This window comes from Grampus griseus, assembly GCF_964374135.1.
Source record: "Grampus griseus genome assembly, chromosome: 20".
NCBI lineage: Eukaryota > Metazoa > Chordata > Mammalia > Artiodactyla > Delphinidae > Grampus > Grampus griseus.
In genome coordinates, this window is record NC_139014.1 from 6,363,161 (window position 1) to 6,388,465 (window position 25,305).

Below are 25,305 nucleotides of genomic sequence, written 5' to 3' on the forward strand. Positions count from 1 at the left end.
AAGACAAAGGAAGAGAAGCCTAATAGTGACTTCCTGATCCTTAGTCATGCCTTCAACACAGGAGGGCCAAAGAGTGGATGTGCGAAGGAACAGAAAACTGCAAGGCTCTCATTTCCTGGAACGCATCCCTTGTGGGTCTGTTCTGTGCTTCCCACCCTGGCTCCACCCTTATGTTGCAGGAAGGGGGACCCCTTCCAGGGCTCGAGAGTGGGCTCTTGTCTAACACCTGGAAATGAATTGTCCGAGGAGACACACGTGCTGACAAAGCAAGAGACTTTTTTTTTAATCTATTTTTTAAAATAAATTTATTTATTTTATTTATTTATTTTTGGCTGTGTTGGGTCTTCATTGCTGCGAGCGGGCTTTCTTTAGTTGCGGCGAGCGGGGGCTACTCTTTGTTGCAGTGTGCGGGCTTCTCATTGCGGTGGCTTCTCTTGCTGCGGAGCCTGGGCTCTAGGCGTGCGGGCTTCAGTAGTTGTGGCGTGCGGGCTTCAGTAGTTGTGGCATGCAGGCTCAGTAGTTGTGGCATGCGGGCTCAGTAGTTGTGGCTCACGGGCTCTACAGCACAGGCTCCGTAGTTGCGGTGCACGCGCTTAATTGCTCCGTGGCATATGGGATCTTCCCGGACCAGGGATCAAACCCATGTCGCCTACACTGGCAGGCAGATTCTTAACCATTGCACCACGAGGGAAGCCCAAAGCAAGAGACTTTAATGGGAAAGGGCGCCCGGGTGGAGAGCCAGCGGGGTAAGGGAACCCGGGAGAACTGCTCTGCCACGTGGCTCGCAGTCTCAGGTTTTATGGTGATGGGGTTAGTCTCCCGGTTGGCTCTGGCCAATCACTCTGACGCAGGGTCCTTCCTGGTGGCTCGCGCATGGCTCGGCCAAGATGAATTACAGCGAGAAGGATTCTGGGAGGTTGGTAGGACATATGCACTGGCGTCTGCTCTCTCCTTTTGACCTTTCCCAAATCCTTCCAGTTGGTGGTAGCTTGTTAGTTCCATGTTCCTTACCAGGACCTCCTGTTATAAGATAACTCATGCAAGTGATTACTATCTTGCCTGGTCAGGGCAGGTGGCTTCGGCCAGTGGTTCCCCCAACACGCTCATCCTCCAATGGCCCTCATTCCCCAAAAAGCAGGGAAGCTGCCCACCTGGCTGTGACGACACAGAATCCTTCACGGGCCATCCGCGCCAGTTGTGTTTTTCCACCTTCCTCTCCTCATAGGTGACTTGAACGATTCTTGGTTTGACCTTGGTTCTCAAGGGCAGTGTGCATCATTAATCATATTTGGCAGTGGGGAGAGGGGATTTTTACAGACAGCCACTTAGGCTTCTTCTTGGCTAGAGACTCAAATTCCATAGCCCAGAATGGAACCGAGAAATCTGCTTTTTAAACAAACACAACAACGGACCCTGAAGCTGTGCGCTGACGTTTGGGAAAGCCTAAGGACAAGCTTGTTTCCATTTTTGTGAGTTGCTTTCTCCCTACACAGACTGGCAGCGGAGGAAGACGAGCCTGGCACCGGAAGGTCCCAAATCACTGGTCACTCCAGCCAAGGGTTCTCAGATCCGTGGTTTCATGTAATCTCTGCAGGGGAAGAGGGGCAGGGATTATCACCTCATTTTACAGATGAGCAAGTTCTGTGCTCTTTGGACAACTCTGTTGCCCTTTCCAGCTCTAAAAGTCTATGATTTCATGGCAGGAGATCAAAACACCGGGCCTAAGCTTTACGTCCATCACTTGTGACCTTAGGTAGGCTCTCTTCCCAACTTGGCCTCCAGTTCCCACATGAGGATAATAAAACCAGGCATCATCTCAGGGGGCTTCTCTGAGGGCTCTCCCAAAACAGGTTAATCACGGGGGCTTAACTTTGTTGTAAATTGGGTTTGATTATGACCCTAGTCTTTTGTCACCCAAACTCAGTTTTCATACTTGATAGTTTGTACTGCAGAATCAGATCTTCCCATCTCAATTTAAGAAGGAAGGAAGGAAGGGAGGGAGGAAGGGAGGGAGGGAGGGAGGGAGGGAGGGAGAAGGCTCTCAGAGGAAATCCATCATTGGATTTAAATGTGAGGGACTGCACCAGAATGCCAGTGGATGGGTTAATGTGGCAGAGTGGGTATGAGGACAAACTATAAAACTAAAGGAAAATGACTACAGGTTGTGTGGTGTGAGTGACAGCAAGAATGAAGGCTGTTGTAGCCGAGGGCTGAAGTATAGATTGTTTATGGCCAGTCCCCACTTTAGCAAAACCACAACTGCTATTAAGACACTCAGATGCACCATCAGTGGTTCTGAACTTTGTATGATGATTTGAACTCTGCCTTATCATCGGAGGGAAAGCAAACAGCACGTCTACCAAAGGGGCTGAAATTTCAGCTGCTGCCAGGCGTCCCGGAGCTCCATCACAGTCCCAGAATAGCGCAGCTCGGTTCCCAGCAGCCTCGGGCTGCACCGCAGCAGCTGGGCTTCCGGCAATGGAGCTGGAGTCGAGCCTCAAGCAGCGGCCGGAACAGCTGGGACCGAACTCCACCCAGATGCCAGCTGGCTGGCACTGCCCTGCTGGAGGCACCATGTCTGGTGAGTGCAGGCAGTTCTGGCTCTCCTGTGGCACCCTGACTCTCCCCCTGTCCCCTTGGGGTCCTGGCTGAGTTTGAGAGGACCCTCAGGGTGCCCCCAAATCCCAGGCGAAGGGGTGGGGGCAGAGACCGTGTCTTTTGAAGGCTTTGGGTCATCTAGGCTGGTGGCTGGCGAGGCTGATGAAGGGCAGAGCCGTCCTGAAGGTGGGCACAGAGAGGACGTGATCACAGCGGGCTGGCGGCCACCAGGAGAACAGGGCTGAAGAAGGGAGAAAGGGCAGAGAGGGAGACACACAGCCCAGCCACAGGCCAGGCAGCTGCCCAGTGCAGCGCTGTCGTGAGGCTGGCTTCTGAAGGCGATGGGATTGTTGGGAGTAGGGAGAGGGGCTGAGAAGGAAGGCTGCAGACTAGACAGCTGGTCAGCTCTGTTTCCAATGTCCTTCTCCTGTACTGGCCCATGCAGAGCCTTCATCTATTTACTCCCTCACAAATTTTTTTTTTTTTTTTTTTTTGGCTGCACTGCACGCCATGCGAGATCTTCCCCGACCGGGGATAGAAAGTGTGACCCCTGCATGGAAGTGCGGACCGCCAGGGAAGTCCCCCTGGCAAACACTGATCGAGGCCCTGTCACGGGCAAGGATGGACCAGGTACACATCTTTCCCTCAAAGAGCTTACACCCTGGTTGAAGACATGAGACATGTACATAAACAAACATTCGTAGAGCAGAAAATGAGCTACATAAGAGACACGAAAGCACTTTGGGACATAGAACAGCGAATTTAAAACCAGTCCAGCAGAGTTAAAACCAGTGGGTTCTAATCCAGGGCTAGTCCCTTAGCCTTTATGAACCTCAGTTTTTTGGGTTTTTGGGATTTTTTTTGCGGTATGCGGGCCTCTCACCGTTGTGGCCTCTCCCACTGCGGAGCACAGCCTCCGGACGCGCAGGCTCAGCGGCCATGGCTCACGGGCCCAGCCGCTCCGCGGCATGTGGGATCTTCCCGGACCGGGACACGAACCCACGTCCCCTGCATTGGCAGGCGGACTCTCAACCACTGTGCCACCAGGGAAGCCCGAACCTCAGTTTGAAATTGAACTCCTAGGGTTGTCAAGATCAAATATATATAAAAGACACGGAAAGTTGGACAGTGCTACACAGAGGTATAAACTATCATGGGTGTTGTTGCATTATTAGATGAGCCAGTGTTTGTGTGTCTCTGAGCTTCTTGGCCTGGGATTCTGGGAGGCGGGGATCTGAGTGTGGAGCTCAGGACAGCAGCCAGGCCAAGCCTAGAACCGGAACCCACCCCTTCCCCCTAGAAAAGGCTGACAGCATCCCTCAGGTCCTGGCCCATCATTCCACCCATTTTATTATAGGTACAGAGCAGTATCCTGGGGGCTGCAGGGAAGGCTAGGCATGAAATCTGCTCCTCACTGAGCCTATCATGGAATTACAGAGGCCAGATATCTATGTATAAAATATAATTAACTGTGCAAAGCAGCACAAGATTGGCAAATTCATGCTAGAGGGGAAGCTTTGGGAGGGCAGAGGGAGGAGTTGTATGGGGCGGGGTCACCAGCAAAGGCTTCTGGGAGAAGCAGAGGCTTTAAAAGGGGAACGGTTTAGAGAGGCCGGGAAGGGGCACCCTGGATTGAGAGTGGGGGACATTGTGAGTGAAGCCACAGGAAGGTCAGTCCGGTGGCCAGACCCAGAGCTGACCTCTCAGGCTGCAGTGGCCGTTTCCTGTGGGGAAGAGGAGGGAGAGGAGGTGGCCAGTCCAGGTTGAATGCAGGCTGCAGGGGCCTTAAATGCTGGGCAAGGGAGTTAGATCTTTTACTCAGAGGGAGTGGGAACCAGTGACGATCTTAGGAGCCGAGAATGCCAGGGGGAAGTCAGTGAATGTCCCGCAGCAGAGGGGGTTTGCAGGTGACTGGAGGTGTCAGGGAACGGAAGGGAGACTGCAGGCAGGGTGATTAGGTTGTGTGTGTGTAACCCCAGTGGGAGGGTGCGCCTGCCCTGAAATGTTCTCACAAGGGGGGCGTGGGGGGGTGTGAGGGGAGACTCTTCCTCAAGGAAGGGAAGGGGGACTAAACACTGCTGTGTACACATTTCTTTTCTGTTTTTGGAAGGGGCGGGTTGAGGGGCCTGAATCCCTGGACCCTGGTTCCTAGATTCACTCAGTCTATTGACGGAGGTTCTCCAGACCTGGGCAGCTCAGAAAATGCAGCTCTCTCCTTCTAACAGGGAGCTGGTTAGTGGCCACTGAGCCATGGGCAGGGAAGGGGGGAGAGGGAGAGGCAGGTTTTGTGGTCACCATGGACGGGCTCAGCGTCAGGTGACATTCCGGCAGGTTCTGCCCTAGGCCCGCTTCCGGGTACCCTCCCAGAGGGGTCATCCATGGGCAGCGGGTTGTGGCGAATGGGTGTTTATCTCACCTGCTCCCTGGCCCCTGGCTTCCTGCTTCTTAAGGGGCCACCGTGGTACCTGGGTCCTCTCAAAATGCCAGGTGGTATCAGGCTGCTCCAAGCCGGCAGTCCTAGGAGCTGAAGAGAAGAGGAAACTTAGCCAGACACCGCAGCCTGGGCAGGAACCAGTTAATGCGGAGCCTGGGAGCAAGGAGAGGTCAAACGCAAAATCTGTTTACCAGCTGGTTTGGGTACACCCAGCTGCCGAGTGCAAGATTCCAGGCACCTACCTGTCAGGGGGCCAAGAGCCTCGCCCTCAGCTCAGCGAGGGACTACGTCTGCTCCACGGGGGCCAGGGGGCCAGGCGGCAAGATCAGGGGCACTCAACCCTCTAGGGAGGGAGAGCCGGCCTCCCAGTCCCCGGAGGAGGAAATGGCTCCTGAAAGAGATTCTGCACACTGAACCGGCAATCCAGGACCCCTGCTACCCAGGCAATAGGGAAGCCCCTCTAGGGAGCAGAACTGACCTCGAGCACCCCCGGGGCCAGCTCACCTGCTCCTCCAGTGCCCCAAGTTGGGTTGCCAAGGCCCCTACCCTGCATTCTAATGCAGGGTGTTGCCGGCCCAGGGGAGGTGGTGTCTCCAGCAGGTACTGGGCTTGCCTGCTTCCCAGGAAGGCCTGTGGCCAGTGGGCAAGGCAGGCACGGCCCTGTTTGCATGGTGTTTGCAGTGGTCCACCCCAGGGTGATGGGGAAGGTCAGCAGGGGGCTGCCCTCCAGGGGCCATGTCTCAACTCTTGCTGCTAGGGTTCAAACCATAGAATAAATGGATCTTCCGAGTGTCAGGTTCGGTGCCAGATACCGGGAACAACACAACGAGTGAGACGTGTCCCTGCTATTGAGAGGACAAGAACTGAGAAGGCTAAGATACACCGAGATAAATGATAAATAAACAAATGCATACTAGGCTGTGGGTAAACAGGGCAGCTCACAGCAGTTCATTCTGGGGAAGGTGAGGAAAGCATGGCAGAGAAAGGGACATTGGAGCTGAGCTTTGAGGCTGGGCAGGTTTTAAAAACCTTTGGTCAGACAGGGAAAGGGGGTTGGGGGAGGAAAGGAATAGCACAGGAGAAGCCCAGAGCATGGCACGGCGAGGCTGCTACAAGAGTTTGGATTAAACACTGCTAGAACTTTTTTTTTTTTTTTTTGGCTGCGATGCATGGCTTGCGGGACCTTAGTTCCCTGACCAGGGATTGAACCCGCGCCCCTGGCAGTGGAAGTGTGGAGTCCTAACCTCTGGACCACCAGGGAATTCCCACTGCTAGGCCTTTTTAACTGTCAGGGGACTAAGGCTCAGAGGGGATGGACCAGGAAAGGAGAGGTTGATCACTGAGCATCTGAGTGTCAAGCTTGTGCGAGGCCCATCGTAGACATGGCTTCGTTGCAAGGATTGGGGGTGGTGCTATCCTGACCTCTTTATAGTAGAGGAAAGTGGGGCTCAGAGCAGTGAAGTGACTTGTCCAGGCCATACAACCGGCAAGTGGCAAAGTTGCACCCCACCCTGGGCCTTGTCACTAGCTTAGACTCATGCGGCTCAAAAAGGAATTGTTCCAATGCATAAAGGTAGTTTCGATCAGCCGGCGGCCAACAGGAACTCACACACCGTGCTGGGAGGGAGGGGTACAGACGCCGTCCACACAATCCATTGATCCAAGATCTATCTGAACAGTGGGAAGGCAGTGTCCCTATGGGACCGCTTCTCAAAGTGTTACCTTTCAGGGAAGATGGGAGTTCATAAAGGCTTACGTGCCGATGTATTATTACATTGGGCGAAGGGTACCTGGGGGCGCAGATGAGTCTGCGGTTGGAGTCTTTGACGCAATGGCGCCTCCCACCAAACTTCTCTCCCGGCCACTGGCCGTGTCCATCGGGACCCACAGCCGTCCAGCTCCCAGGGCTGGGGGTGAGGCTCTCAGGATCTCCACCCTCCAGTGTTCCTGCTATTGACAGGCCCTGGGGGATTAAAGCCAAGGGCACCAGGGATCCTGGAGCCTCAGAAGCCCCAGGTCGTCTGCCCCGAGGGCCTTCCTTTGTCTTGAAGGCGTATCCTGTTCCAGAGTGAGATGTTCCAGAGTGAGATGGGGCGGAAAGGGGGAGAGCAAACCGTTCTCAGAAAACGGCCCTACATTTCCACTGCCGTCATGGCACAGGGCTGGCTGGGGGCGGAGCTCATTCACTGAGGTGTCCAGGCCTGTTTCCAGTACACTGCCAGTGGGTGGCCAGGCACCGGATACCCCAACCTGGCCCCTGCCTGGGCCCGGAGGGAGGGGTGAGACTTGCCTCATGGGAGAAGTCTCTGGAGGGTGAAGGGGTTCTCCACGATCGAGACAGATCCCGAATTCACCTGTGTCTCCCTGAGGTCACTTGTATCCTGGTCTCCCCACCACTTTCCCCACCCCTTTCCCAGGCTCCTAGATCTGGCTTTAAACATATGCTAATGAGGGACCCCTCCCAGCAAACTTGTTTCAGCGTTGGTTGCCCAGCTGATGAAAATTAGTCAGAGGTTAGAGTGACTGATCTGTTTCGGGAAGGTCTGACCTGCTGCTCCCCCTTTCAGGGTGGGCCCCCCACTGCCTGGCCCTTACACAGGTCTGCACGTGCTCACGTCCGGTGTGTGTGTGCGCGGGGTCGTCCCTGAGATGCAGGAGGTGGAGTTATTAGGGGAAGGAGACCAAAGGCACAGCAATGCGCTCTTCCTCTCAACATTGAAAAGAATTGAAACAATTCAGTCCTCACGTTTTCCAGGCCAGCCAGAGAGGGCCAGGCGCAGGAAGAGATACAGGGTTCTAGAAAAGCAGGGCCTCACCGCCAGCCCAGGCTGCTAAGCAAACATTCCCTCCAGGAGTCCGAAAACTGGTGTGCGAGGGGAGGAGCCAGCGTGGGGTTTATCGCTCCGGCAGCTCCGGGTGATTCAGGGAGTTTGACTTCTGGTTGTCATAGATGGAAGCACGCAAACAAACAGCCCGGGAGGTCCCCTCCCCTCTGCCTGCGCCCTCCCCCACCTTGCTACCCCCAGCCCCAGACCATCCGCCTCCCCCCACGATTCCCGCCCTCCTCCCGGGCGCTCCGGGCAGAACCAACACGCCCAGCCGCCCGCCAGGCCACCGGCTGACTCCGACCGCGCGCCGCTGGCGATCCCCCAGGCAACTCGGCGTCACGAGAACCAGCACCCCGGAGACCCGGCGCCCGGCCTTGCCTCCGCGTCCCCTGGGCCCCGGCCAGGCGCAACAAGCACTCCCTTCTCCGTGCGCCGCGGCCCCTCCGGGCCTCCGGCGCTTGCCAACTAGGCCCCGCTGCGTAGCCCACCTCCCGCGGAGCCGGCAGCCCTGGGGGAAGGCAGCGGGAAAATCTCTTGTTTACTGGGCCGGGGTGATCCTAGGTTGGATTCGCTTCCCCATTTCTGCAGTTCCCCTTCTGCTGATTCCTGGGACCGGGGAGGAAAGGGGGGCAACCCGCTGACGCACCCCAGGATAGGGAGTGAGGTTGGGGTACGGGGAGGGGGGAACTCGAACTCGTGCAAAAGTCCCCGGGCGGCGGCAGGGGCAGGACTCGGTGGCCAGGCCGATGTGTCACGGAGCGCAGAGACCGCGGGGGCCGGGTTAAACACTGTACTTCGGGGAACTGAACCGTGAAGGCTAATTAGGACAGGTCCGAACAGGGAACGGGGACACGGGGAGGGGAGCGCGCGCTAAGGTGGACCGTGTCCCGGCGATCGCAGGAAACCCAGGCGCCGGGTAGTCGGACCCAGGGCGACTTCTGCCCACGGTCCCGAGTGGTTCTGGGCCCGGCCCACGGCGTTAGGGGCGCGCGGGGTGGCGTTCCCACGCACACTTGGTGAGCCGGGTGCCGGGGAAGGATCGCGCGTGCAAGAGGTGGACGCTCGGTGTGTGGTGTGTCCACGTGTGCAAGCTCGCGGAGAGCAGAAGGCGCGACAAAGACAGACTTTGTATCTGAGTGTGCGCCTCGCTCTAGTCCGGAGCGGCGAACTGTGCCCCGCGTGTGTCTCACGGGAGAGCCAGGACGAAGGTGACAAAGACTAGGTGTCCGCCCCGGAGAGACGCACCAAGGTGGCCCCCGCGCGTGTTTGTGTGCGCGCGCGCTGGGACTCGCGGAGAGGGAGAGCCCGCCCGCGAATTGTGTTGGGCTGCACCCCAAACCGCTTTCCGGAGAGAAAACCGAGTCCCGAAAGTAAGTGCGCGTGAGTGTGCGCGCGCCCGCGTGCGGGGGCGTGGCAGTAAACAGCAGCAGCCCACAAGCCGGCCTGGCCAGAAACTCCGATCTCCCTCCCCTGCCGGAAAGTGCGTCTAGTCGCAGCCTGGAGGTGAGTCGGGGATGGGTGGGGGGAGGGCCGGCCGGGCTTTGTTACTGTGTAAGCGGATTGCACGTACCTGGAGCGCCGCGGGCGCCCGATAAGCTCCTCAATGGAGGTGATGTCACGGTGATGCAGGCGCCGGCCCACCCTCGCTGCGAGAAAGGAGCCGAGCGCGGGCAGAGGCCAGCGCGAGGGCGAGAGACGGAGCGCAGCCAGCTCCGAGTCCCGGGGAGAGGCAGGCCCTGCGCCCCGATCCCCCGCCTGAGCCCCGCCACCTCAGACCAGGGTTGGGCCTGGCCCCGCTCTCTGCGCCGAGTCCCTCCCACCCCCGCTCGCGCCCCGCCTGGACTTGGCCCCGGACGCCGCGCCGGAGCTGGGCCGGCGACGCGTCCCAGGTAAGGGCTGCAGCCTGCTCGCTCCGCCCTCCCCTCGGCCGCCGGGAAGAGTGGGGTCGGGCTGGTGGGGAGTGGGCGAGGGTTGAGGCCCAGGGGTGGCGAACCGGGGCGCGGAGGACACCGCTTCTACTTCGCTCACTCGCAGAAACTTTCCAAAGCGGAGCAGGCTGGGGACTGGGGGTGTGGGAAGCCCGGCGCTGCGGCTCGGAGTTGGCGGCGAGGGAGAACTCCACGATCGGGGTCTCCAAGGACTACCCCCTCCTCCCTCGCAGCCTCTCTGCGTGACTCCGCGGCCAGTAGTGACTGGGGGGCCGGCGTCCTCTCCGCGGCCCGCTACCGTGGATGGGGAGGGCAGGTTTCTGGGACCTGAGGAAATGGGAGAGAGGTTGGCCCCCTGCTCTTTCTGTTCCGCCATCCAGGGGAGCGTGGGTGTGGACCCCGGTCCCGGCGAGAGGTATAGGGAGGGGAGGGCTTAATCTTCCTGCGGGAAGTTCGGAACTTCGGTCAGTCGTAGGCCCTCTACCTTTGGCGGCGTGGCTTCTAGATCCCTTCTCTTTCCCCGCTCCTCCCTCACGCCCCACGGGGTTTCCTGCGCCCTTCCCAGCCGCGGAGGTGCAGTTGCGCCTCTCCAGCCCCAGACCCACAGTTTCAAATCCAGCAAAACGCAGTCATTGAAAAAACCCCACGCTCTTGATCCTAGAGCTCAGGGACCCGAATATGTTGAAATAGGGTTTTGTGCTCTTGGAGGTTCCCTGCCTGGGCCTTTATCTGTGGCTGGGGAAGGGCGTGCCGCTGGGGGGTGGGGCGCATTCCGGAGTGGCTTTCCAGAGCGGACCCTTGGGTTGAGGACTCACGTGTTTCAGAATGTTCAGGGAACTGGGAGCCGAATATCCACCCTCGGTGTGAAGGTCTAAGCCTGGGGTTCCTGGAAGCCCTCTACCCCACCCCCCAACTTGGGCTCTGAAGTAGCCCCGTACAGGTACAGGCATCTCCGACCCCTCTTCTTATTGGTTGGTTTAAACACCAGAGCCCCCTGAACAGAGGAGTAAGACGGCAGGACCTAACCGGGGGCGGAGAGGAAGGAGGAGATGGATGGGAGAAGGGGAGGATGTGGGAAGGCTGCCAGTGGGTCCATCCGTCTCTCTTCATGGGCTGCTGAGTGGCGGCAGACCCGGCAGGAAGGAGGCTCCTCTGTGGCTCTGCTTAGGCGCCTCGGAGAGGGGCCTCTACATGGTCGTGGCACCCTTGAAGGTCCCTGGCTGTGGGTCTGTATCTTACTCTGTCCCTTTGAGCCCAGGAGACAGACCAAGGCTGCACTGTGAAGCTCGTGTTGCCCTTTTCAGGATGGTTCTCAGGCTTTCGTGTAGATGGTCGGGGAGTGAGGAAAGGTGAGAAGGCCTGGCTGCCTCATCCTTGCTGGGTGAAGCCCATTCAGGGCTGGCTGGGCCTCTGAGCCACCACTCTGCTGAGGTCTCTCTGCCTCCCCTGGGAGAGGGAAAGAGGGAGGAAGGGGATTCTGGAACTGGATTGGGCTGACTCAGACCTGAGCTGGGGACTGAGTGGCTGAGCCTAGGGAAAGGCCGATTTCAGAGGTGATTAAAAATACTTGTATAACTGATTCCAGGGAGGTGAAGCAAAAGGGCCCCTTTGTCCAGAAAATAATCTGCAGCTCGGCTGGGCTGCAGCCATGGTGTGGGGGGAACTCATGGGACTGAAGGAGGTCCCCCTCCTTGGTCCTACTGAGAACCTTTTTTAAAAAAATATATTTATTTGGCTGTGCCAGGTCTTAGTTGAGGCACGCGGGATCTTTAGTTGCAGCACGCGGACTCTTAGTTGTGGCATGTGGGATCTAGTTCCCTGACCCTGGATCGAACCTGGGCCCCCTGCATTGGGAGCTCGGAGTCTTAACCACTAGACCACCAGGGAAGTCTCCCCTACTGAGAACCTTAAAGCAGGAGACGTGACTCTAAAATGAAGAGGGCGGACTGGGACGGGGAGAAATGGGCACCAAATCCGTTCAGTGAATGCTTTTCAAATGCCTACTGTGTTCAGTGCAAGACTAGATGTTGCAGGGGATGCTAAGAAAAACAAGTCTTGTTCACTCCCCTCAGACCTTACAGCCAGGTAGGGGAGACGCCTACGCACACAATTCTAACGATCGAGGGTCAGAAGACAGCCTGGAAGTGCAGGCTCTAGGGACCCGCAGGAGGGAGAGTCTCAAGGCAGAGCTGGTCTGTTTCATCCAAGCCCTTTCCCCCTTGGCCGCCATCTTCAAACACAGCATCCCTTGGCTGGCTGAATCTGCATTCCTGGATGTGGAAGGACACTGGGCTGAGCTTTCTTTAAGTCTCCTGCTGGCCTCCAAGGGTCACTGTCCCAGGCATTGGACAAGAACCAGGCCCAATGGGTCCGATTTCCCCACTTGAGTTGGTGTCTGGCTGTCTCTCCACTCCCCCACTTTGAAGTTCCCATGTTGGTGGGACCGACAGGCTTAAAGGGTAAGGTCCAGGGCCAACAGCAAAGTGAGAAGGAAATTGGGGTGCGGGCTGTGAAGCTTCTCTGGCCCTGGCCCAAGCTCTTATGAGGTGTTGGATTCTCGCAAGGTACAGGCAGGTATGGCTCTAAGAGCAAGACAGACCAAGAAGAGGGATTGACACAGTGGTCGCAGGCTAAGTGGGAGCGGCCTTGGTGCTTTGTAATGACGTGGCTGTTACAAGATTTGAACTTGCAGCGTGGACTTAGCATCCTTTCCCCCACATCCAGCCAGGCCTTAGACTTTATCTGGGAAAAGATCTCCATTAGGCCTTACCTTTGGCCTTGGTCTTTAGCGGGGGATGAATGTGTCCTCAACAAATCGATTGCCTATGCTTTTTTTCCCAGACTTAAATCTTAAAGCACAGCGCTGGTTATGCCCTCATCATTTAAAAAACAGCCTTCAGTGGCTCCCCACTGCCTTTATTTATTTATTTTTTTAACATCTTTATTGGAGTATAATTGCTTTACAATGATGTGTTAGTTTCTGCTTTATAACAAAGTGAATCAGTTATACATATACATACATATGTTCCCATATCTCCTCTCTCTTGCGTCTCCTTCCCTCCCACCCTCCCTACCCACTGCCTTTAGAATCAAGCCCTAAACTCCTTCCCTGTAGTGTCTCTAATCTGTAGCCAGCCAGCTGCAACCTCCCTTTACAGACTCAGTTCATATTTGGTGAATTTGATTAGAAACTGAATAAAATGCTGTTGGGAGGTGTTCTTCACTCTGTCCTTTCTGACCCCCTCAGCTGGGAAGAACTTCCTCCTCTGTGTTCCTGTAGCACTTTTCTCTCCCCAGAGGTAAATTCTTTTGTGTGACACTTACCTTAATCTTCTTTGGGTAGTTTTCTTGTAGACCTACCTTTTGGACTGTGTTTGTTCATCTTTGTATTTTCCACTGTGCGTCTAGGGGAACTACTGGGCCCGGTCCCCCTAGACGCACAGTAAATATTTGCTGATTTGGAATATTTGTCTGTTCTGACCTGGGGACCCGGCGGAGGGAGATGGGATGAGCAGCTCTTGAAGATGTGCAGATTGCCGGAGGCTAAGTCTGAGTGACCATTCTCAGGGTTCATACCACATCTCCAGCTTCACCCCAAGGTCTAGCTGTTTTGCTGTGAGCCAGAAATACTCATGAGGGAGTTGAGTGCCTAGGACCCCATAGCACGGTATCCATTAATTATCTCCCGGAGTGGTTCAATATTCCTTATCCATTAGCCCTCTCCGATTCCTCTTTTCTCTTCCCAGCCTTTGTAAATAGAGTACAGTTTGTGCTTTATTGATTTACTGTTACACAAAGTCCCCCACAAGAGCTTATTTAAATCGTGATGTAGGGGAAACATGCTTTTGCATTGGAAGTCGAGAGAAACTAGCTGCGTTACGGTACCATTTATGTAGGAAAACAATAATAAATTCACACAGGAGTGTGAATTTATTAAAAGTTAATGGTAAGGCTTCCCTGGTGGCGCAGTGGTTGAGAGTCCGCCTGCCGATGCAGGGGACACGGGTTCGTGCCCCGGTCCGGGAAGATCCCACATGCCACGGAGCCTGCACATCTGGAGCCTGTGCTCCGCAGCGGGAGAGGCCACAGCAGTGAGAGGCCCGCGTACCGAAAAAAAAAAAGTTAATGGTAGGTGTTGTTTGGGGAAAAGCAAGCTTAATTGGCAGACGAGGTTGTAGGTGGGAAGGCTGAGAGACCTAAAATGCTTTCAAGGAGCATATGTAGAGGATATCTTACAGGACTTTGAAAGTTGTTGATCTTTATTCTGTCAGTTTCACTTAATTTTGAGTTTTATTTCCTCTGACTTAGTAGCAGCGTCCTTCCCTTTCTCAATCATGGAGAGACAGTTCTGTTTACCTGTTATATATTAACTAACCAGGAATGGTGAAAACATTAAGGGCTTAGCGGTGTGCAAATCTACACTCCACCTCCTAAAGGGAAGAAAGAGAGGTGGTGGGGAAGTTGGATCGTGCCATTCCCCTCCCAGCCACTAGTGGTCACTATCAGCCCAGGAAAGCTTGGTTGCTGTCTTTCTGGAAAGTTCCTGGGTCCAAGAGGAGAGAGAGGAAGAGGCGGGGTTACACCTAGTTACTTGAACATAATAAGGGGTGATTTAAATGTGGAGTCCCTGCATTTCATAGAATTTTGGAATTTATGACTTGCTTTTTAGAGCATTTAAATTTTCTGTCCTCCAGGTAAATTTAAAGTCTTTGAGTAGAAAACTCACTGATTTGGTCTTTAATTTCTCTTAACCTGCCACACTCTTTACCTCCACTTCACACAGGGAAAATCCAGCTGGTACTGAAAGCAGGGGTTTGGTTTTCTTTGGTGCCAGTCTACAGCATTTAGTAAGGCTGCTGTCCGGGACCGGTCCAGTGAGTCGTTGCAGTAGTAAGTTACCTTCCTGGTGTGAATAAAAGACATCTTTCTTGCCTTCTAGCTACAGTGCCTCAACTGTAGATGTGCCTCTACACATTATAGATTAATTTCTTCCATTATAGATTAATTTCTTTGGGTTTTGCTTTGCCCTTGCCTGGTTCTCGCTTTTAAAATGTTAATGCCTCATAGGAGGATTTTTGCATTAAGTCATTAACTCCCTAGCTGGGAAATTCGTTGTTTTTTTTTTTTTAATATTTATTTATTTACTTGGTTGCTCTGAGTCTTAGTTGTGGCAGGCGGCTCCTGAGTTGAGGCACGCGAACTCTCAGTTGCGGCATGCGTGTGGGATCTAGTTTCCTGACCAGGGATTGAACCCAGGCCCCCTGCATTGGGAGCACGGAGTCTTACCTACTGTGCCACCAGGAAAGTCCCAGAAATTCGTTGATTTTATTCTTGAGACTCTAGCAACTGAGCTTCCAAAGAACTTTGGATTCTGAGGAGAAGCGTTGGCACTAAAAGCCGTAAAATGAAGGGCAGAAAAGGGCAGTGGTAGGGAGGCGTCAGGGGAAAAGTGTTGATACATACAACTTTTCAATCATCTCTTCACTTTCTCTGGTTGCAGTTTGCACCTGTTACAGGTGCTTGTGAAATACTCGCTGAATGAATGAATGAGTGGCTGATTTGCCGTAGACTCAGGCGTCACAGGGACAGAGTGGAGGGGCGTGGTGTCTGGCCATTTGAACTCTGGAAGTCCCGGGACAGAGAGGAACTGAGTGCTGAGTGAACTCGCTCACAAACCTCAGCCCCCAGCCCACCTGCAAGAGCTCAGGGAGTATCTGGGCCCAGGTTATGATTTGGGGGAGGAGGAGGGGCCTGAAAATTCAGCACAGTTTCCTCCTTTTCCATGACCGGGAACAGGGATCACACTTGGGTTTCATCTCATTTGCCTCTCTGGTCACTTGGTACAAGGCCCAGGAATTCTGTGTTAAGAACGATTCTGAAGCCCAGAGGCACAGACAAGGTCAGTGTGCCGTGGTTCAGGATGGGGGCGACGGCACCTCGTGTGTCAGAGTTTGCCCTGGAGGACTGATTGAGCCTTTTCTCCCCTCCGTCTCTAGGGACCCAGCTGGGGCCTGGCCTGGGAGCCAGGATGGCCATCCAGGAAGCGGTGCTGATATGCCTGGGACTGCCTCTCTTCCTACTCCCAGGGGCCCGGGCCCAGAACCACGCCCCAGCTGGCTGCAGCCCGGACCTCAACCCCCTCTATTACAACCTGTGTGACCGCTCTGGGGCTTGGGGCATCATCTTGGAGGCAGTGGCGGGGGCGGGCATCGTCACCACTTTTGTCCTCACCATCTTCCTCGTGGCCAGCCTCCCCTTCATGCAGGACACCAAGAAGCGGAGCCTGCTGGGGACCCAGGTGTTCTTCCTGCTGGGGACCCTGGGCCTCTTCTGCCTCGTCTTCGCCTGCGTGGTGAAGCCTGACTTCTCCACCTGCGCCTCTCGGCGCTTCCTCTTCGGGGTCCTGTTCGCCATCTGCTTCGCCTGCCTAGTGGCTCACGTGTTAGCCCTCAACTTCCTGGTCCGGAAGAACCACGGGCCCCGGGGCTGGGTGGTCTTCGTCGTGGCCCTGCTGCTGAGCCTCGTGGAGGTGATCATCAACACGGAGTGGCTGGTCATCACGCTGGTGCGGGCAGGCGGCGGCGAGGGTGGCCCTCCGGCCAACGGCAGTGCCAGCTGGGCCACTGCCTCCCCCTGTGCCATCGCCAACGTGGACTTCGTCATGGCGCTGATCTACGTCATGCTGCTGCTGCTCTGCGCCTTTACGGGGGCCTGGCCCACCCTGTGCGGCCGCTTCAAGCGCTGGCGGAAGCACGGGGTCTTCGTGCTGCTCACCACGGCCACCTCCATCGCCATCTGGGTGGTTTGGATTGTCATGTACACCTACGGCAACCGGCAGCGCAACAGCCCCACGTGGGATGACCCCACGTTGGCCATCACCCTCGCCGCCAATGCCTGGGCCTTCGTGCTCTTCTATGTCATCCCTGAGGTCTCCCAGGTGACCAAGCCCAGCCCGGAGCAGAGCTACCAGGGGGACCTGTACCCCACCCGGGGCGTGGGCTACGAGACCATCCTGAAAGAGCAGAAGGGCCAGAGCATGTTTGTGGAAAACAAGGCGTTTTCCATGGACGAGCCAGCCTCAGGTGGGTCATGGGACATCCTCCCCAGGTGCCCTTTTATTTTCTTTTTTTAGTTTTTAAAAATTGTTGGCCACACCATGCAGCCTGTGGGACCTCAGTTCCCCAGCCAGGGATTGAACCTGGGCCGCAGCAGTGAAGGTGCCAAGTCCTAACCACTGGACCACCAGGGACCTCCCCCCAGGTCCCCTTTTATTCCAGGTGGTTTACTGCAGGACAGGGGGCTGGTCTCCTGGGCAAAATGGGAGGTTCCTGAGATTATCCAGAGTTTTCTGCCTTAAAGTCCCTAAATTGCATATTTAAAAAAAAATTCTTTATTTCTTTTTGGCTGCGTTGGGTCTCTGCTGCTGCGCACGGGCTTTCTCTGGTTCCAGCGAGCGGAGGCTACTCTTCATTGCGGTGCGCGGGCTTCTCACTGCGGTGGCTTCTCTTGTTGCGGAGCACGGGCTCTAGGCACACAGGCTTCAGTCGTTGCAGCACGTGGGCTCAGTAGTTGCAGCACGCAGGCTCTAGTAGTTGTGGCGCGTAGGCTCAGTAGTTGTGGCTCTAGAGTGCGGGCTCAGTAGTTGTGGTGCACAGGCTTAGTTGCTCCGAGGCATGTGGGATCTTCCCGGACCAGGGACTGAACCCATGTCCCCTGCGTTGGCAGGTGGATTCTTAACCACTGCGCCACCAGGGAAGTCCCCTAAATTCCATTTTTTTAAGGATTTTTTTCCTATACTCGCGCAATTCATGAATATATTTTCATTGTAAAATTTTACACATTACAGGTAAAATTTCCCTCCACTGTCAGTTCTACCCCATTCCCTCCTGTTCTGTCCCCAGAACTGATCACTGTTGGCTAATATTTTCCTGCCTCAGTTTCCTCATCTGTAAAATGGGGATAATAATGGTTCCTGTTTCATAGGATTCTTTTGAGGATTCAATTAATGCATCTTCTGGCGCTTGGAAGATACTCTAGAAGTATTAGCTATTAGCTCTGTCAATATTATTAACCTTCCAGAGCTTGTTTTTCCATTATGTACATATCCATAGTCTTAGTTTCCTCTTACAGTCTTTTCAGTTCAAACTTTTTTCTTTTTCATAAAATCGCGTGTGCCACATGCTGATCTAAGCAGCACCCGGTATCCAATAGCCAGCTTGTCCCCCGAGCTCCTGCCCCGGCTCTGTTAACGGGATGGGGCTCTCCTGAGGTGCTAGGCAGCCCCAGAGCCTTGGTGGTTGGAGCCGAGGGCGCCTCGGAGGTGGAAGCAGCAAGAAGGCAAGAGAAGCCCCTGCAGCCTGGGCCGAGCCCCCGTCGGAAAAAGCTTGGGAGGCAGGAGGGGGTGGCCATTCTCCAGGAGACTCGGTCAGACGTGCTCCCAGCTCCCTAAGGAAGGAGGCTCTTTCTGGCATTTGTTCATTGTAAGGACCACTAGCGTTTATTGAGCACACACTGAGTGCCAGGCACTGAGCCTTTCCGGATGTGCCCTGTGGCATGCGTCTCACGTGCTTTCTTAGCCGGCTGGATACAGCCCCTTCGTCTGCTGTGACCCGGAAAGCCTGGACGCTGACCCCCTACTCTGCTGATCGAGGTGTTGGGGGCTTAAGACTTGACCTGCCTGATTGTTGAGCACTACCTCTGGGACCTCTGCCAGGGGTCAGAGGCAGAGGCAGAGGCAGGGGAGGTTTCAGGATCGGAACTCTCTGCCTTTTTTTTTCTCTACAAGCTGCGATCCCTGTAATCTCCGCCTTGGGGAAAGGAGTGATCCTCACCCTGCCAGGCACTGACCTTTGACCTGCCCAGTGGCGTGGCCCCTGGCATCCGCACAGCCTGGTGCCAAGTGAGGGGGGAAGGTGCAGTTGGTGAGGCTTGGGGACGAATGTTGGGAGGAGCCTCGGCGGCCCCCACCTTTGCTGTCACCCGCTGGCCAGAGAGCCTTTGTCCTCAAGGCAAACACTTCTGGGGCTGTAAGGGTTTTTTTTCCTTTTATTTTATTTTTTCTAAATGGAAAAATCAATTGAGTGAGCCCAGCACTTAGGAAGCCCTATAGAGTTGTGGTCCCTTTAGAGCCACAGGGCCATCAGCCGGCAGGAGACAGGCATCCGCTGCCCCGGCCCTCGCGGCTCAGCCCTCTCCCCGGCCCCCAGAATTGGTCAGCAGCTTTCCTCCGACCCAGCGCCCAGCAGCGTAGGACAGATCGGGAAATCGACACCCCGGAAGGCACAGGGAAGTGTTCCCAGAGCTGAAAATAGTTCTGGAAACTTGCCAGGGGGCCACAGGACCGGATGTGCCTGCAGTCCCCCCGGTGGAGCTCTGGGTCCTGGGCAAACAGCACCCAGCCCTGCCCCATGCAGATTCTTGGGCAGTGGGGTCTCTGCTTATTTACCCTGGCGCCTGGCAGCTGGCCCACAGCAGGAGAGGCCAGAGCTGGAGGCTGGCCATCTTGGAAGGCGGCCGAAGGTCCATGTGCCCCTCTTGGCCTCTGGCCCCAGAGGGCGGAAGGGGATGTGAAGGTTGCTGACGGGACGTTTTTTCGGTGGGAGGGGGTCTCATGCTGCAGGGAAAGCCCCAGGGGAAGGCGAGCATTGTGCTCTCTGTGCATCTAAACAAAGTGATGCTGGGCTCCACGGGGTGGGGTACACCCGCAGCCTCACCCCCAGGGCTGGCCTAGCCCCCTTTTCCCTCTCCCTGCCTCCTGGGGAGCCTTGTCTGAGAGCAGGAAAGGGAGCTTAAAGCCCAGCCCGGAACAGCTGCTATGTCTCCTTGCAGCTAAGAGACCAGTGTCACCGTACAGCGGGTACAACGGGCAGCTGCTGACCAGTGTGTACCAGCCCACTGAGATGACCCTGATACACAAAGCCCCGGTGAGTGGGGTGCCCGGGTGCGCAGGGTGGGTGGCAGCGGGAGGGAGAAGGCAGGCTCTGCATCCGATGCGTCAGCCTTCGGGAGCCCGGGACCCCAGCTCCCGAAGCCTTCCTCCTGGGGTTGATGCTCCTACTGCCTTTCGCGACACTGTGGCAGGACCTGTCTGCCCCATGTCATCGGGGTGTCAAACACCCACTGAGGACAGCTGCTCAGAACAGTCTCTCTCTGAGCTGGTGGGAGCTGCCAGCTTTCCCCTAAGCAGCTTAGGGAGGGACAAGGGGGGGCCTCAGCCAGGTAGGTACCATTCGTGGTGGACCGAGGACCACAGGGCAGGTCTGGGTAGGTATTAGCTGCTCCACCACAGCTGTCCCAAGAGGCTCTCCTGCTCCCTTCCCCCCACCAGCAGGCAGCAGCTCTCGACCTTACACCTCCCCTGGGCTCTGGAAACCAGATGCTCCATTAGCCAAGGGAGGGCGGGTGGGAACAGGAAGCCAGTGGGTTAGTCTTACTCACTCCTATACGTGCCTCCTCCCCGGCTGGCTGACAGTTGCTCTTGGGGAGACCCCTCGCTCTCCAGAGCCTGAACCTGCAGCTAGGTCCCAGGAGAGGGAGGCTGCGGCCAGGAGCGGGAGGCTGCGGCCAGGAGCCAGGATAGGCCGAGGAATGAATCTCTGAAGGGCACAAGCACAGTTTGCCGGCCCCCAGACCCCCAGGGTGCCCCACCTGGCCACCCCTCACCTGTGTGCATGGAGTCGTGCTTCTTCAGGAAGGAGCTGAACTAATAGATATTTTCTCTCACGGAGGCTCCAGAAACATGGTCCCTCGACCCCCAGCGTTACCATCCCCCGGGAGCTTGCTAAAAAGGCACAAGGGCCAGCGGTGTGATGGAGCGAACAGTTAGCATCTCTTCAGTGATGTCACCTCGATAACTTGGAGTTATCCAAGGCATGATGGGAATAACCGCCCACAGAGATCTGCCAACATTACAGATCAGGGTCGTGAAACATTCACCAGCTCACCGCGGGGTGGGGCCCCCTAGGCATGGCTGTGGCTTCATAAACAGTCAGGTGATTCTGACACACAGCCAGGTTGGAGAACCCGTCCTCGATCTAGATGTTCCAGGAGCTACAGGGGGAGGGGGAGTTGGAGATGGTAAATGGGTTGGGAGGACCACCCGGGTCTGAGTGGGTTCAGAAGGCAGCTTGGGGCCCTGGAGCTGCGGGGGTTTGGTGGCAGCTGTGTGCCTAGGGATGAGGCAGGTGAGGCCTGGAGCTCACCTTCCCTCCAGGGTGGGACCTGGGACCCATGCCCCAGCCTCACCCACACAGGAACAGAAGCAACGCAGCTCCGACCAGGATCCAGGCAGAGACTTTGGATTTTAAGTCTCCAAAACTTAAAACTCTCAAACCCCAAACCATTCGGGGTTTAAGTCTCTAAATCAGACTGCTGGATGAGAAACGGGTGACACGCCTGGGGCCTGACAGAAGGGTGTTCTGGGCCCGGCACACCAGCCAGTGATGCCGTTGGGGGGGTGTAATGCCACCGGGGGTACTCAGCTAAGAGTCTTGGAGGAAGGGGGCCTGGGAGCGTAGCCGGGCGGGTCACAGAAGCCCTGTGTGTTTCACTCTCTGTTGGGCCCCAAGGTTTAGGGAGTGGGACAGGGCTTGAGAGGAAGATCCTTTTGGAAAGAGCCGTCCACTGTGTGAAGCCCCAGGACCATCGGAGGTGACTGGGAGCCTCATTTCCATGCCCAGAGGGTGGCCCTCTGCAGGGTGAGATAAGGGGCTGGAGGTCAGAGGTCAGCTCCTCCATTTCCAGACTCTGGAGTCATCCATCCCAGGCCCGGCTGGAAGGGGGCAGAGGGGGAGGGCAGGGAGGGAAGGGGGAGCTGGCAGGCGCAGCCCTGCAGGAAGCGGAGTGGGAGTGTGTGTGCATCCGCCCGGGCAGAACCCAGCTGTGACACCGCCTGTTCTTCCTTCCAGTCGGAAGGAGCTTACGACGTCATCCTCCCGCGGGCCACTGCTAACAGCCAGGTGATGGGCAGTGCCAACTCCACCCTGCGGGCCGAAGACATCTACGCAGCCCAGAGCCACCAGGAGGCCACCCTGCCGAAGGAAGGCAAGAACTCCCAGGTCTTTAGAAACCCCTACGTGTGGGACTGAGGCGGCACCAGGAGGAGGCGGGAAGATCTGGGGACCTGACCGGGCGAGGGTCTTCCTGGGAGCCCCTGCTCTCCCCTCCCCCTCCCCCTCGCTGGCTCAGGACAGGTCAGGGCCTCAGCCGGGAGGCCCTCCCCATCTGCCAGTTCGGCTGGGCGTCCCCGGGCCCCTCACCCACTCCTCAGTGTCTGTGGAGTCCAGGAGCCAACTCCGGCTTCGTGTCAGGGTCACCTGGCTTCGTGTCAAGGTCACCTGCGGCGGCCACGCTCCAGCCAAATTGTGTTCTTCCTGGGGTGGCGGCCAGTCAGCACCTACGTTCTCTGGAGTCTTCAGAGAGATTCCTGCAACCTTGAGAGATGTCTCAGGCGCTTCTGTCCCGGGTCTTGCTCCTCTGTGAGGAGCAAGGGTGCCTAATAAACACGTTTCTGCTTTATTAACCCTTCTTCTGGGAATGTCGTGTCCGATCTGGGTTCTCGGTGTCTGATCTGCCCCTCCACCCTGGCCTGTGGGCGTTTCCTCCCCCCCACCCCACCCCCGCTCTGAATCCAGCTCCCAGGAAGGCCGCTGCTGGGTTTTCCTTCTGTGCACCATAGTAGCTGACACCTCTCCCCAGGGAAGGGTTCTTCAGCTAAGCCTGGGTCCGTGTCCTGTGCGATCAGCGTGGACCTCTGGGCCCGGCTCCTGTCTCGGGTCTCGTGCAGCATCTGGGCTTATGTGAGACGAGGCAGCTTTCCTCTGGGATCCCCTCCACTGGGGCCGGGGCCGGGGGAGTTCTGTGGAGGGTATTTGAAGGGAAGATGGGCTGGCTTCAGCCCCTTTAGTGGGAAGGGTGGTGCAGATCCGGCAGTGGATGGGGTGCAGGGCCACTGCTCCGTCTCTTAGATCACAGTGTGTGTGTGTGTGTGTGTGTCCCAGAACCAGACCATTTTAGGGTTAGACAGGGCCCTGGGGGTAAGTGATCTAAGTAGCTCTCTCACCGCCTCTGACAGGTAAGCAGACTGACCCAGAGAGGCCACAGAGCCTCTGGAAGTGGCCGTGCTGAGACCGGCCAGGCTTTCCCAAGACTCTGGCTTGTAGCGGGTCCCGGCGGCCTGGGTTCAGACGTGCAATGGTGCTCTGACCCTTTGCAAAGGGCTGGCCAAGTCGGCTCCTCCCAGGTTTGGGAATGTTCCTCCCCAACTCGCCAGAAGCTATTTTCTGACACCGGTTGTAGGGAAGAGATGTTTCTGTTGGAAGAGGGGAGGAAGGTTGCTGGAAGAAAAAAAAATCAAACTTCTCCTTCGACGTCAGATTGCACCAAATCCCCTGGAGACTCAAACCCTTTTATTAGTTGTTCAAACACTTGTTCTTTCTGGTTACTTTAGGCTCAGTCCCCGAAAAATAATACAAGATGGTAGACGCCCTCTTCCCTGGACCGCACGTCGTTCTGCTGTCCTCATTCCTCTGTGTCCAGGCTGGGCAGGGCCCTTGTCACTGGAGCGGGAAGGGCCCGGAGGCCACCGATCTGGAACAGTGGAGTCAGGGGCCGTGTGAAACCCTGGGGCATGTGGCTGGGGCTGTGGTCCACCCCCCTCCCCGCCCCCGCAATTCCTGCCCAGCCCAGCCTCTCCTGGTCCCCAAGTGACCTGAGACCACAGGAGGCGTCTGCAGACACCCAGCCTCCCTCTGGATGCCCTCCCCCGACATCACAGCCCCTGTGCCCCCGGCTGTGGGTGTCCAGATGGTCATCCTTCCTGGCCATCTTTCGGCTCCAGCCTCAGCCAGTCCCGCCCTGCTCCAAGGCGAAGCCAAACCGTGGCAAAGGTGGCCCTTGCCCTTCTCACCTGCACCTCCTGCCACCACCTGGACCGTGGAAGGCCGCTGAGCTGGGCAAAGCTCACTCGAGACCCGGACAGATCGTGCCTCTCTTCCTGGCCTGCGGGTCCTGGATCTGAGCCCCTCTGCATCACCACCTGATACCTTCATTGAACTAGGTCCCATCAAGACACAAGGGAGGGGCTAGGGCGGCATTCTCAGGGGTCGATTGAGAGTCCTGGGCCAGATGGACCGGGGTCTAGGCCTCTCCCAGGACTGAGACTTGTGGGACTGGGCGCAGCCCCTTAGGTACGAGGTGTCCAGGACTGAAGACTGTGCCATTTCCTGGCGGGCAGATGGCTAGGCTTCTGCCTCACCTTGGGCACCTCGACAGCGCTGGTGCTGTCATCACCCATGACAGGCTCCACCAGGTCCTGATGGCCACCAAGGGAAGTGGGGGCGTCCTGGCAACCTGCATGATGCTGGCACTGGCAAAGATGTGCTCACAGCTCCAGACTCGTGGGAACGAGATCTCTGCAGTGTCTCCTTGGCCTCCTGCCCTCGGGTACCAGAGCTGGCTCCTCCAAGGGGCTCAAGCCAGGTGTGTCCCCAGAGCTCACCTCTGCCTGCTGAGACGAGGCAGGATGAGCACAACGCAGGTGCTGACCTCATAGGCGGTCCCACAGCCCTCACCCCCACCCCAGCGCCACCCTCTTGCCCCCAGCACCTGCGCCTTTGTCACCAGCGTGTTTCTCCAGGGCTAAGTTGGGTGAACAGGCCCTGCAGAGAGCAGGGCTGTACCCCCGAGTGTGACGACCCCCTCCCCATCCACTGACCCTTGTCCTGGACTGTCCAGTTCCATGAATGGAGTATTAGTTACTCTGATGGAAGGGGAGGGGGGAGCTCTGAGCACCCCCGACTCCTTGTGATCTAGGTTAGTAGCCCCAAATCCCTCACGGTGAATAAAGGCTCTATCTCGCTTTTCGAGCTGATAGTCTCGAGTGAGTCCTGGCAGTGCCAAGGGGCCACGGGGAGCAGCCTGCAGTGAATGTGGGTTTGTTCAGAGTCTGAGTCCCCTGGAGGCCTGCGGGCGAGGCCGGGGAGGGATGGGCTCCTGAAAGATGCAAACCTGCCCAGATTCAAGAACACCCCGTGGCCCTGCTTCCTCCAGTCTATGGCCAAGTGAAGAAGACAGAAGTGTTCCAGCTGCATCACAAGCCTTGAATGGAAAAAACCAGAATAGGCCAGAACATGTTGCAGGTGACGTCAGGCCAACACCTTGGTAAACGGCACCCCCATTTCTGTCAAACCTTGTAGCTCGGGGCGGAGTAGTTTGGACTTAATCACTGCTCAGGATTACATGACCTTATTCTCTGTGAGGAATTACTACCACAGAATCCCTGTGTGTTCATTAAGAATTTGTCTGGGATTTATTAATATATATTTTTAAATCCAGCTCCTTGCCTTCTAGACCAACAAAGGCTGTCTGATTCCAACTAAATTTTTTTCTTGGTTGGGGATTTGTTCTAAGGGGAAACCAGGCCTCCCAAACAGGCCAAGCCCAAGGTCACTGTCTCCCCACACACCCCCTCTCCCCTCAAACACAAGGCCTGGTGATGCAGGCATGGGGCAAGAGAGGG

At 56.5% G+C, this 25,305-nt stretch overlaps 1 protein-coding gene and 1 long non-coding RNA gene across 9 annotated transcripts; one reads left to right on the forward strand and one right to left on the reverse strand.

Moving 5' to 3' along the window:
- Nucleotides 1–305: 305 nt before the first annotated feature.
- On the reverse strand, nucleotides 306–9,571 carry LOC309838544. 3 transcript variants are annotated; one of them, XR_014298359.1, is made up of 5 exons: nucleotides 9,431–9,571; nucleotides 5,015–5,122; nucleotides 3,482–3,677; nucleotides 2,711–2,839; nucleotides 306–1,588 (listed from the first exon to the last, which is right to left on the reverse strand). It is a non-coding gene; the product is annotated as an uncharacterized lncRNA (long non-coding RNA). The 3 variants fall into 3 exon arrangements; XR_014298358.1 differs by lacking the exon at nucleotides 3,482–3,677; XR_014298357.1 differs by lacking the exons at nucleotides 2,711–2,839; nucleotides 3,482–3,677.
- On the forward strand, nucleotides 9,054–24,612 carry GPRC5C (G protein-coupled receptor class C group 5 member C). 6 transcript variants are annotated; one of them, XM_082679673.1, is made up of 6 exons: nucleotides 14,580–14,678; nucleotides 15,585–15,687; nucleotides 15,785–16,870; nucleotides 19,617–19,711; nucleotides 21,695–21,844; nucleotides 22,097–22,294. In XM_082679673.1, the coding sequence occupies exons 3-6, from the start codon at nucleotides 15,817–15,819 to the stop codon at nucleotides 22,283–22,285; spliced, it is 1,488 nt and encodes a 495-aa protein (XP_082535799.1). In that variant the 5' UTR covers nucleotides 14,580–14,678; nucleotides 15,585–15,687; nucleotides 15,785–15,816; the 3' UTR covers nucleotides 22,286–22,294. The 6 variants fall into 6 exon arrangements, with proteins under 6 accessions (XP_082535798.1, XP_082535801.1, XP_082535797.1 ...); XM_082679672.1 differs by lacking the exons at nucleotides 14,580–14,678; nucleotides 15,585–15,687 and adding an exon at nucleotides 9,054–9,363; XM_082679675.1 differs by lacking the exons at nucleotides 14,580–14,678; nucleotides 15,585–15,687; nucleotides 22,097–22,294 and adding exons at nucleotides 9,613–9,749; nucleotides 23,236–24,612.
- The last annotated feature ends 693 nt before the right edge of the window (nucleotides 24,613–25,305 follow it).

Bases quoted from the DNA above. Each gene is read 5' to 3' on its own strand.
- GPRC5C (XM_082679672.1), top strand. From the start codon at position 15,817: ATGGCCATCCAGGAAGCGGTGCTGATATGCCTGGGACTGCCTCTCTTC. The intron at 19,712-21,694 runs GTGAGTGGGGTG...TCTTCCTTCCAG, and splicing joins CCCTGATACACAAAGCCCCG to TCGGAAGGAGCTTACGACGT. The intron at 21,845-22,096 runs GTCTTTAGAAAC...GCTTCGTGTCAG, and splicing joins AGGAAGGCAAGAACTCCCAG to GGTCACCTGGCTTCGTGTCA.